This window comes from Musa acuminata, chromosome BXJ1-7 (assembly GCF_036884655.1).
Source record: "Musa acuminata AAA Group cultivar baxijiao chromosome BXJ1-7, Cavendish_Baxijiao_AAA, whole genome shotgun sequence".
NCBI lineage: Eukaryota > Viridiplantae > Streptophyta > Magnoliopsida > Zingiberales > Musaceae > Musa > Musa acuminata.
Window position 1 is genome coordinate 40,139,265 of NC_088333.1, and position 13,111 is coordinate 40,152,375.

At 43.2% G+C, this 13,111-nt stretch overlaps 2 protein-coding genes across 2 annotated transcripts; both read left to right on the forward strand.

Annotated features, from left to right (window-relative positions):
* Positions 1-4,923: 4,923 nt before the first annotated feature.
* Positions 4,924-6,790, forward strand: LOC135679376 (delta(3,5)-Delta(2,4)-dienoyl-CoA isomerase, peroxisomal-like). The gene is made up of 2 exons (XM_065193057.1): positions 4,924-6,307; positions 6,384-6,790. The coding sequence occupies exons 1-2, from the start codon at positions 5,629-5,631 to the stop codon at positions 6,572-6,574; spliced, it is 870 nt and encodes a 289-aa protein (XP_065049129.1). The 5' UTR covers positions 4,924-5,628; the 3' UTR covers positions 6,575-6,790.
* Positions 6,791-7,000: 210 nt separating this feature from the next.
* Positions 7,001-8,530, forward strand: LOC103992550 (NAC domain-containing protein 83). The gene is made up of 3 exons (XM_009412290.3): positions 7,001-7,631; positions 7,732-8,021; positions 8,146-8,530. Exons 1-3 carry the CDS (start codon positions 7,451-7,453, stop codon positions 8,413-8,415), a joined length of 741 nt encoding a protein of 246 aa, XP_009410565.2. The 5' UTR covers positions 7,001-7,450; the 3' UTR covers positions 8,416-8,530.
* Positions 8,531-13,111: the final 4,581 nt, after the last annotated feature.

Below are 13,111 nucleotides of genomic sequence, written 5' to 3' on the forward strand. Positions count from 1 at the left end.
CATTTATCTATTTTTTTATATTTTTATTCTCATAGTTATAAGTGATATCCATATCTCTATTCTCGACCTCATAAACTCGTGATGGAGAGAAAAAAAGGAGAGTATTTTTTGGTAGATTTAGGGTGAAGAGATTCCTACGTACGTCTCTTCCCTATTTTTTTTTATGTATCTTCCTTTTAATCCTCTCCTATCATTTAGTAACGATTGATTTATTATACAAAACGAAAGCAAAGAGTAGTTCAAGAATAGAGTGTATAATCAAACTAAAATATATGATAAAAGAAATTTTTTATATATATTAATATATTTGCTTATGGTAAAGAAAATCAAATCATTGATGATTCTTAATTATCGTAGAATAAAATATGATACGGTAAGAACGAATGCAATAGAAACAAAGATAGAATGCATATCTATAGTAAAAAATAAGTTAATTTTATGTCAAAAAAATTTTATCGTTACGTTCATATGTCATGAGAGTAATTATCATTCATTCTTGGTGTGATGAGAGAAATTATTTTATGATAATTTTTAAGAATTTGAGCGGATTATATCATCAAGATATCCGAGTCGAGACTAATAGTAATACTATGTAGATTGCAATCATTGTTTAACGAACACGCACTATCACATAACAAATTAAGCATCTCTTCGGGACTGTCCTCTTAATCATCATATTACTGACTCTGTGGGCTGAGGACGCGTCCTCCTTCCTCGTCAACTTTCTGCTTGCCTTTTGGTTTTCCCAACTCCGAAGTCTGCTGAGCTGCTTCGACGTCGACGTACTAAATCATAACCATACTGATGATTGACACAATAATATACACTCGATCGTCTCCATCCCTCCATACACCACCATTCGGTAGAAAGAGCTCGGACCGTTGGCTTGGGAACACTGCAGCATCATCGATCCCTGGTCCCAAGCCGCCCCCATATCAGGACACGCCCTCAGAGTCTCTCTCTCTCTCTCTCTCTCTCTTGATCGCTGGCTTCCAAATCTTCTTCAATGGTGGAGGAGGACGGGGGATCTATGCCTTTTGGAACATGAGCTTTCCGCGGAATTATTGTGATGCCTTTTGGAAATGGACTTCTCCCATGACACGCACTTGTCCTCCTCTCCCCTCTCTCTCTCTCTCTCTCTCTCTCTCTCTCTCTCGCTCTCTCTGTCTCTCTCTATCTCTTCCGCCTCGGCCGCCCCTTCAAAGCCATGCCGGGCCACTCCCCCCGCCCCACCACGTCCCACCTCGCCACCCTCTCGCTCCGAAAAGGCCACAGCGTAAAGTAGATTTTATTTTGGCCCTAAAATCAAAACGACAAGCTGCTCCTCCTTTCCCTTCGAGATCGGGTGCTCGGAATCCCTCTCTCTCTCTCCCGCTCGCTTTTGCCTGAGGGGGATAGATTGGAATCCGATCCCGCCTGTCTTTTCTCTTACGTCAGCCTCCCACTGCCCACCTTTTGCCGCTGTTTCCATGTCACTTATCCATTATTATTCCTCCACTGTTTTTGTTGCCCGCTTTCTACAAAAGAGAAAAACACTTCCCTGGGACGATCCACCTTCAGAAACAGACAAAAAACACTACTGCTTTGTGTTTCTGTTACTGAAAACATAACGAGAGAATGGCGTCCGCGGACGACAGCCCTCCACGTACGTATAGGGTGGGATAATATTCCCCTACGACTGGAGATGTGGACGTGGAGTGCGAAGTAAGGAGTCGTGCATGCGCTTTTCCCGGTTGTAGTGGTCGAGTGTTGGGAGTCAAAATGAACGTCCGAAGCACAGTTCTTGGGATCAACGGTGCATCGTTTCGGTGCCTGCTAAGTTGGGACAATGATACATGGGGAGGACTTGGCGCTGTAATCTTTAGGGTGAGAAGACGGAGGGAGGGGGCGGAGGAAGATGGTGCTCCTCCTGTTCTCGAGTCACGCCACTCTCTCTCGCATAGGGGCCGTCACTGTGCTTGGCCAAAGTTTTGTTGATCCCCATGGGGCCAGCCGCTAGGGAGATGATGAGTGCAGGATCCACTAAGGCAGAGGCAATTTGCAGTTGTGGAACAAGAAACCATTTCAGACAATGGTAGATAGGGTTCAAGGGAACCATTATAGTGTGGGAAGAATTCCGACGTCAGAAGAAGATGCTCCACTAGTGTCTTAGATTCCCCTCCCTCCATTAGCGTCACCTCATGTATGATGCAAGGGAAGAAGAAGGAGGGGGGAGGAGAAGCTTTCACAGCACAGCAGGCAGGCATATGCCTTGAGCCATTTGGGAGTAATGGAGGTGTAGGAACACAATGTATGGGCTTGTCCTCAGTGGAATATGCCTGCTAGTGAGAGAAAGGAGGGGTAGACCTGAAAGAAACGACAGAGGCTGCTAGTGTGCAGCTTGTAATGTGTATGGGGGACCAGCCCCACTCTCGAAAGAGTTGAGAGACCCTGCAACTTTCTTTGATGGCACCACCACTAGAGAGAGAGAGAGAGAGAAAGAGGTTTGTGTGGTTGTGAGTGGATTCAATGTTCCACTCCTGTGGGGATTTGAAATAGCTGCAGAACCTTTTCTATGGAAAGTTAGGCCCTCTTCTTCTTTCGTGCTTTCACCTCAGACTTTCTCAATCGCAGGGAGAAGGGGGTGGGTCAAGTTGGGTGCATCTTAAGGTTCCCTTTTCCACAGTGTCAGAGGCATAAATTAGCCTACATTTGGGCCAGAAAACCTTTCCCTGCATGCAGCTTTGTCCACTCTGTACTTGTGGAGTCATCTGCCACAATTAGATTAACCCTCAACTGTGTTCAGCTCCAAACACATGAGGAACTCCCTTCCTCCAGAAGCACCCAGGTAAAAGTTCCCTTAATCTAGCTGCTAGCTTCATGGGGAAAGCCATGACTGATGTCCACCTGGCCAGATGCAACCTACTCTGTGGGAGTGGAGGGGATCACCTCCACCTCATGGCAGACAAGATTCCATGGCTGCCAAGTGGGAGAACAGCTCCCACTCGACACCACGAAGTGGACTACAAGATCCCATTGTTTGTTTCAGCACTCTGCAACCCTGTTGCTGGGCTTGATATTATCTCACCAAGTTTTTTAGCTCAAACTCCAAATGCCATCCACCACAAATAACATAGAAAATAATGCAGCAGCAGAAACAACCAAACAAATGACATCAACTGCCAAGATGCTGATCAAAAGGCTTCAGTGCACAACATGTGGTCAGCAGTATCTTATTCTTGGGAAGATCCAAGCAAAGTTGGAGAAGAAACCAGCAAATCTCCATTGTGTTTCCATGTTGGTCCAAGATCATCTAGAAACTAGATTACCAACAACTAATTCCTCAATGCCTCTTGTGCTTTTCTAAAGGTTGGGACCCCTCCCTCTCCCTCTTTTTTAATCTCTTTTCATCTTGGTGCTCTTCCTCTCACTCACTGCCTACCCTCAAGTCAGCATGGGCATCCCTTTTTGAGCTGCTATCTACCTTTCTACTGGGCCAGTGGTTTTGGTGAAAAGGATGAGAATAACAGCTTTCGAAAGCTATTCTTTTTGTTATTACATTATTAATATAAACCCAAGAAATAATTATCAAATCGTTCCTTGTAATATGATACCAATAATCTTGACGTATCCAATAATTGGACTCCGTATATTATGATTCAGATATTTTTCTTAAATCCAAAATCTATTTTATAGCGAGGTGACCAACTTTTGACTTGTGAGGAATGGTAATTTTGGTTGGGCAGACAGACAGGCAAACAATAAGAACATGGAAATAAAAGGTAATGCTCCATGGATCTCCTGACAGATACGGTGTTGGGATCCAAATCATTACCGTGCCCGGCCAAACCCCACCCCTATCTTTGTGAGCAAGTGGAGTGAGAGGTGAATACACATCCACCACCACATGGCAGACAAGTAGTCACTGAGACAACATTGCCAGGCCACCATCCGGTCCACAAGTCGGGTTGGTGGGTACTGCTGTCTCGTTACATAGAAGCACATTTATTGCTGGGCTGGTAGTTGGGATTCATGAGGACTTTGGATTCAGCTCCGCTGGACTCTGTAATAGCCCGATCCACAAGACTGAGCCCATCCCAAGACCGTGGTTCCGAACAACAGGTTTCCGTTTCGATTCCGATTCCGATTCGAACCATCAATTTATTTTTTTATTTTTTTAATTTTAAATAATTTAAAAATATAAATTTTTAATTTTATTTTTTTAATTTTTTTAAATAAAAAAATAGATGCATAATTCTTCTTTTTCATCCGTTCTAAATATGAGAAAAGAAAAAAGAAATCAAATTTACTACAATCAATTAACTTATCTTAGAAAAATATTTTCAAACCCTTTTCCACCATTCTCCACCTGGCTCTTATTACCTTCTATCCAAACCATTATTTGATGCATTTGATGCATGGAAGGGCAAATGATCACTTTGTTCCTCTCGACAACCATACAAACCATTATTTTTAAGAGTATTTTGATTATTTTATAGAACTCTTATTACTAGATGATTCATTGACTTCAGCCTTCTTTCTTGAAAGGGGCTATGATTGGAGTTAGCATTGAACTGGGAAAACAATCAATCATTTGCTATTGATTATATTTTTTATAATTAATTATTTTTTAATATTTTAATTATTATATTTTTTAAAAGTTATATTAAGATCTTCATATTTATGAAAGAGAAATATTTAACTTTGTTTTTTCAACTATATTAAGATCTCTATAATTATTTTTTATTTATCATTAAAAAATATTATATAAATATTTTATTTTTATAAATATTAAAATTTAATATAATATTTAAAAATATAGAAAACGAAATACAAAAAATAATTAATTATAAGGATAATATATAATTAGAACTACGAAACAGATATATAATTAGCCCTAGGAGACCGAGAGATCCATTCGCATGGAAGCTCGAGAGGCCCCGTGTTGGGAATGCCCGAATGCCGTGGCGGCCTCATCCAGAAGCACTCGGAAGAGCCGGACCACCGAGATGCACCCCACCGGTGGCAGTCGCCGCCTTCTCTTCCTTGTGGTGGTGGTGGTGGCTGCTCCCCAGGGACCGGCACCGCTCCAAGGTCCTCGGTATTAGGCTCACCGGCCACCTCTCCTTGCCATTCTCGGCCCTTCCCGTATGGAGCAACGAAACTAAACAAAGGAAAAGGGAGCAAGAACAAGAGCCTCGTACCAGAGAAACCCATCGCGAAGAGAACAGCAACATCTGAGCGGCCGGTGGAGGCGAGAATCTTTGGCCGACAAACCCTGCCTTCTTCGCCGATTTGTTGATCGGGGAAGAGGACGAAGACGAGAGAGACCTGACCCGACGACGGACTCGATCTAAACCCAATCTGCCTTTCTTGCAGGCCCTTCGCGGGCTAAGGCGGTTCGGCCCAACCAAAGCGCGATCACCGAGATGTGGTCAGTGGGCACAAAAGCAACGTATTTTGGTACCGCGCTGCTGACTTGGTCAGCGCGGGATCCACCAAGAATGCTGAGATGGCATATTCTTAATGGCCAATGGCTGAGGTGGTACACATTGCGTACGTATCGCCCCGCGGCCCCTTACCGTCTCTCTCGTCACAGCAGATCTTCACAAAGGGAAAGGGGGCAGATCACTCCCAATCATCGAGACCATGGCGGAAGACGATGAAACCGGAGCGGCGGCGGAGGCGGAGTTGAAGAAGGGGTTCGAGACCCTTGAGGTGGTGCAGCCGGACCCCTCGGTCCCCGTCCACTACATCTACCTCAACCGCCCGGCCCAGCGCAACGCCCTCACGCCGGCCTTCTTCACCGACCTCCCCCGCGCCCTGGCCCTCCTCGACCGCCTCCCCTCCGCCCGCGCTATCGTCCTCGCCGCCCGCGGGCCCCACTTCTGCGCCGGCATCGACCTCTCCACCCTCGCCGCCACCAGCTCCCCCCGAAGCGCCGACCGCGCCGCGGCCAGCGAACTCCTCCGGCGCCGGATCCTCGCCCTACAGGCTGCGATCTCTGCCGTCGAGCGGTGCCGGAAACCGGTCGTTGCGGCGATCCACGGCGCCTGCATCGGCGGCGGGCTGGACCTGGTCGCCGCCTGCGACATCCGGTGCTGCGACGAGGGCGCCTTCTTCGCGGTCAAGGAGGTGGACCTAGCCCTGGCCGCCGACCTGGGTTCTCTCCAGCGGTTGCCGTCGATCGTCGGGTACGGAAACGCCGCCGACATGGCGCTCACGGGGCGCGGGGTGCCGGCGGCGGAAGCGAAGGCGATGGGCCTCGTCACACGGGTCTTCCCCTCGCGCGCCGCCATGGAGGAAGGCGTAGCGGCCATCGCCAGGGGTAATCTCGTCATTCTCGCTCCCAACCTTCATTGTTCTTATCCACCCCGCGGGACTAAGGGAATAGGAATCGATAGGATTGGCGGAGAAATCGACGGTGGCGATGATGGGGACGAAGGCGGTGATGCTGAGGAGCAGGGATCTGACGGTGGATCAGGGGCTGGAGTACGTGGCGACGTGGAACTCGGCCATGCTCATGTCACGTGACCTGGAGGAGGCCGTCCGCGCCCAACTCGAGAAGCGCAAGCCCAACTTCTCTAGACTCTGAGGGACGGTGTCGATGCAACTCCTGCACGCAACGCTTTACACAGCTTCCGATAACCAAATGTCCTGTTAATGGTCTTATCGTCCAATTACAATCGCACGTACATTAGCATGTTTCGCTTTGGACATCGAGGAAGGATCGAAGCAAATGACTGTGTGTGTGTGTAGAATCTGAACTCTGGGAAAGCACCAAAAGCTTGTGATGATGGCCTTCGCTTTTTATCGAATCTTACAGCTCACAAGAATGGCCCCCCTCCTTCAAAAGCAGCATATACAGTGACTGTGTAGGTGATGTACATGAGATGATGTTGCCAAATTCCTTTGGCACTATAGCACACATATGGCATATAAATTTCGGAGATTATATCGATACAAACGAGTGACAAATACGTTATATTTAGTGGGAGGCCTTTCGGTGCTAATATACTTTCCTTCAGATGGGGAATATTAAGGTCTGTTCTGCATAAGTCTGGCTAAGAAATGGTTGATAGCCACGATGAATTGGGTATTGATGGCGTCTTTTCCCTTCTTAGAAGTGAGGAGGAAAAGAAAAAGGAGTGAGCTTGGAAAAGCATAGAGAGAGTTTAGAGTCCGGTTCACGCCACCTCGGTCGTCGCCTTCTGCCCACAGGCCACAGCCTTTGCTATAAAGAACTGTTCCTTTCCCCCTCCCTCATGCAACCCACGCCCTCCTCCTCCCCTCCATGCTCTTTAACTCCTCTTTTCCTCCCTCCTTTTCTTGGCGAATTGTGCAAAGGAAATGGGGCATGAAGCTCTTCGGCTCAGCTACTGCGGGTAGGAGTTCGGATACTTGAGGTGGAGGTGGAGGTGGAGGTGGAGGTGGAGGTGGAGCCGGAGGCGGAGGTAGAGGCTTGCTGTACATGGAGAGGCCCAGTTTCATCAAGCATGGAGTTCTGAGACTGCCTCCCGGGTTTAGGTTCCACCCCACCGATGAGGAGCTGGTGGTTCAGTACCTCAAAAGGAAGGTGCTCTGCTGCCCATTGCCGGCTGCAGTGATTCCTGAGATCAATCTGAGCAAGTACGACCCCTGGGATTTGCCAGGTACGTGCGAGTTCCGAGTCCTAAGAAAGCTGCTGCATTTCGGTACGAAGCATACAGTCTTGTTTGCTGCATGTATGCTCATCCTGTCGAGCTCTATCAGGTGAAGGCGACGGAGAACGGTACTTCTTCAGTCTTCGAGAGGCTACGTACCCAAAAGGAAGCCGCAGCAACGGACCAACCCTCTCCGGCTACTGGAAGGCCACAGGGAAGGATAGGCCGGTCGTAGCTTCGGGGAGCAACGAGCTGGTGGGGATGAAGAAGGTGCTTGTGTTCCACCGGGGGAAACCTCCGCATGGCTCTCGAACCGAGTGGATCATGCATGAGTACCACTGCCTCGCTGCCTGCGAGACCAGAGGCTTCAGCTTCGCACAGAGAAAGAAGTTTGTGCATGTGAGTTCGCTGTCTTGCTTTCCCCATCGTTTGCAGGGAAACAAAATGATCGTTTCTCTCTCTGTTATGCTTCGAATTTTTTATTCTGTGCATCAGTCTACATAGTGTGCATTTGTTCGTGCAGAGTTGCATGAGACAGACCAAAAATGACTGGGTGGTCTGCCGCATCTTGAAGAAGCGAGCCAAGATGTTGGAAGCAGGGAACACCAGCCGCAGCTACGATGATGGCCGAGTTCGGATCGACCATGTCGAATTCCTGGATGTGCAGCGTTCGTCATCCTCCTCCTCCTCTTCTTCTTCATCAAGCTGTGTGACTGATCTCTCGTCGGAGGAAGGCGAAGAAGGCAGCAGCAATGGCGTTAATGCTTCGCCTCCATGCGGAAGTCTGCCTTAGTGTCGTCTTCGTTCTCTCGATGTACTACAATAACTTTGCTCGAGTAACTCGGCTGTGAACTCTGCGCCATGTCGCTTGTAATTTCTGTTCTCGTTAATCAAGAAAGATTAATCCACTCGCCGTCTCTCTGCTCGCCAAACACGCACAGAGAACCCAAAGGCAAGTGGCTATAGAATCTGGAAAGAGATAAGGCATGTGTGTTCGTGAGGTTGGCGGAAGGAGACGATGCCATCGGGACCAGACGAAGAAGAACAACAACAACAACAACCGCGGGGAAGATAAGCAGGGCAGTGGCGTCGAAGGGTGGGGGCCCTGACAAGCACCCGTGTTGGCCAACAAGATCTGCGCAAGATCTCGCTTTGACTGCGAGCACATCGAGCTCCGACTCGGAGCACCAGATGCGAGTGGTTTTCTGTCCTCGGGACCTTCCATCCGTCCACTCACTCTTCGATCGAGCAGGAAGAAAGGGGAAAGCAACGGGGCCTGCAGACCCCACACGGGCCTTTGTCAACGTTTACCTGCCGATCATGCCTTATCTGAAGCAGCAGCGACTGGGGTGGGGGGGGGGGGGGGGGGGGGGTGGGTTGCCCAAGGGGAATATGATCGAACACATCTCGGGCGTCGGCTGACGGAGAAAGGCTTGGCGTTTTTACCTTAAAGACTCCACTCGCCATGAATCACATGGTGGACGTGAGTTGCAGAGAATAATTTGCTTGCGACGTTGACAGCCATTGGAGAGAGTGGAGCTAATCATTGGAGCGTCCATAAGTTTGCCACCATCATTAGTTTAATGAGGATGACCCTAGACACGATTTAAGTCACGACAAGGGACGCGATCTAAGTCTACTTTGATTTGTTGCACCATATCATCCATCAACCCGACGCAATCAACATTCTTGAGAGATTAGGTCAGATGTCATGATCTGATCTGATGTTTAAGATGACACAAGACCTAATCGAGGAAGTTGAACGAAGAACGTTGAACCAGTGTCGAATTTGATGATCGAGTTAAACCGACAATCAAGCTATCGTGTCTAAGAATTAAACTTGTAAGACGAAAACTCATTCTAATCAATTTTCCCAAGATAAATAATTTACGAGCGACATTACATTTTTTATAATTATATAAACGACGTATCAAACGGAAACTCATTGATACTCAAGTTAATAATAATCATAAATTTGAATTTTCATAAGATATTCCAAGGATCAAATATTCATATACAAGGGTGATTAGAAAAATATTATCTAAATAAAAAATATTTCAAAGAATATTCTCAGCTGGATAGTGAATTTAGATTAATCAAAAGTATTCATATCACTTGCATCAAACTATATAAACAGATATTATTAAAAATAATAGAAGAAGAGAAGAAGATTTACACCACTACACATGTCATCATACACAAAGTTTCAAGGAAGGTTTCATCTAGTCAACCTAAATAATTGAGATATTGTGGTTTCTTGTGGTTGTATATGAAGCTTTATACTTGTTCTTGACTAACCCATCCTTAATTTCTGCATACCTATCATGGTATTGCACTTTTGAAATAAGCTGAGTGTGACATTGGACCTAACCAGGGGAGAGGTTCTCAAGAATTGTTGGCCATCTCAAAGTTTATTGAGATTATCTCCCATGAAGTTAGCTTTATGTTGCAATCATTAAGACATGATCACCTAAGTATATATATATATATATATATATATATATATATATATCCCAAGAATTCTCCACACCCACACCCAAAGGCACATAGAGAAGAAAAGACAACACTCTTCACTAAAGAAAGAAAAGAAATATGTTTCTGGCAACCCATCAGATGAGAAGAATTGGTGGCCTACAACTCATTGGGATTATTATTAGCTGTCAAATAGGAGTGAGGGATCAATCAAGAGTAACAAAAGTGACAATTGAGTGATGCAGCAATGAGTGCCAATCATTTCACAACACTGAGATAATATCCCATCCCATCCCATCCCAAGTTGAGAAGAAGCAGTGAGTGCATGAGTTCTTTATGTGGGCCAGTGGACACAAATGATATCTTTTAAGAGGTGCAGATGCAAGAAATGGATGATGTTGAAAGAAGTATAAGTGCTTACAATTATCACCCATACCTCTCTCTTGGCACTAAAATATTTACATGTGTGTAAGCATAATTAATAAATATTTATAACCAATTAAAACTCGATATATAAAATTTTATTTATTAAAAAAATACTTTCAAGACTTGTCATGTCGACGTAGATATTTACGATAAATATTCTTTAAATTATTTATAGTTTGAAAAATATTTTTTAATAATAATTAGAATATAAAATAACACCTTAAGTTAATTTCTCAAATTCACTTTTGACATTTATCGATTTAACTAATTGTTCTATCAATTATATTGGATTTAAGTCATTAACTAAAATGTATAAATTAAAATTATGAATAACATATTTATCAAACTCTTATAAATCAATCTTAATATTGCATGTGAAACTAATCGATGTATTACGAGCATCACCTTTCTTCCGTAGGTAAATATAATGATTAGATCATTTCGGCTCGACTCATTCTTTCGGAGCAACATAGTAAGTTAAAGTTTTAAGATAATAATACCTAAACCCTGTCTAAAATTTTTTTAGGGATGTTCCTATCAATGAGATTCTACCTATGAATCGATTAAAGAATATTTTAAATATAAAAAAATATTATGCACTTTTGTTGTAAATAATCACATAAGCTACCAATGAGATAGCTTATGTGATTATTTATTCATTTATTATAAATATTTAGGAGTAGATGTTGGTATTGATGATAAGATTATAGATGTTAAAAAATTGATAATTAACTTATATGATCATTATAGTGAGAACTATAGTAAAGAACATAATACCTTAGAAACTTCTATATCTAAAGTTAACAAGATAGTAAAATCTTAATGAGCAAAAAATATTAGTACAGAGGAAAAAAAAAAAACCCCCCAAGAGGCTCAACTCCAACTTCGAAATTAATATGTATTTAATATTTTTTTAATTTAGTGATAACACTATATGTATAGAGGTTTTTTATTTTATAATAGTGCGTATGATACATAATAACATTTTCAATATTGATAATGATTACGAGACAAATACTAGTGATTCCAATGTCGACAATAATTGTTAGAGCAAACCTTTAGTGCAGAAGGATAAATCTTAAATGAAATCAGATCGAACATAATCTCAATATCAATAGAAGCTTAAGCATACATCAACAACTAGATAAAATACGATAAAACAAAATAAAAAGATCGTTCGCAAAACAATAAACTCTAAGTCATTCGACGTATCAACCGAAGTGACCGTGAGATCATTTGGCACCAATAGTGATTAAATATTATCATTTTATATCAATTTTTTTTATTATATCATTATATATTCACTAATTAAATATCATTTTTTTAATTTTAAAAATAAATTTATATAATTTTATATTATATATTTTATAAAAAATTGTAAAAAAAAATCAAATTCGAACCGAAATTAAAATGGATTTTGATTTTATATTTTGTCAAACCAAAACGAATGATTCCAAAATCAAAATCGTGGTGAGGCCGACAATTCACGCCGTGCGTCCACACCTCCCCTCACGAGTGCAAGAGAGTTCGAGCAAAACAAGGAAGGCGGATAAGGTTGGAGCCAATGGAACTGAAACAGGTGGCTTTTGGCCGAGCTTGGAAACACCGCATGTTTCCAGCACATGCAACCTAACCAAGAGTGCCGTGGTGGTAGGGCAGCAGAGACCGTCCGGCCGACTGGCTACAGCCAAAACTTGCGTTGGCACAGCTTCTGAGAGGTTTCCGGGAACAATCCTAACGCCACTTGTACTGCCGACGACGTGTGGGCGACAGAAGTTAATGGTCGGTGATGGTTGGCCCAGCAAGAAGACAATAAGAGAGAGAGAGAGAGAGAGAGAGAGACAGAGAGAGAGAGAGAGGAAGAGAGGAAGGAGAATGATGAGAGTTGAACCTTTAGACAGCTCAAACAAATGAGAAGCCCAAGTAGCCCAAACCAAGAAAGAAGAGATCACTAGAACTTAGTGAAGCCATGCATGCATGCATGCCTAAAAATCTCATCTACGTATTTGTTGTTGTAGAATGAGTACATTATATTACGGGACATTTCTCTCTCTTGACATCTTATTGTTATTACTATAGAAAGGGATAAGCCTAACCTTCTTAGGTGTCACAATCTATTTTAACGAAAGAAGAGCCCATCACTTTATGTAAATTGTGATCGTTTGACATTAAATGCGATCAATCAATCATTCTAAACATTTTAGTGTCATCCTATATGTTCAAATCTTATCGTCGAATATAAGACTTATCACTTATACAATAATACAGTAATCAGTTCGGAGGTCATAATATAAATAATGCATAGCCTTACAATTGTGCCCACCCTATATTACGAAATTAGTAGTTAAATTTTTTTAGTTATATTCAGTTATATTCTTACCATGACGAGATTATTTATTTATGATTTAAAGAATTAGTATTTAAACTTTCCATGTTGATCAAACTATATATTAATGGGAGCCTCTTAATTTATAAAGTTTTTAAATAGAATCAATATTAGGAAAAAAATTTGACCGACGAAAATGATAATTTAGATATAATTGTGTTAAAAAATAACAAAAATATTTATAATCTTTTATTAGAAATTTGTA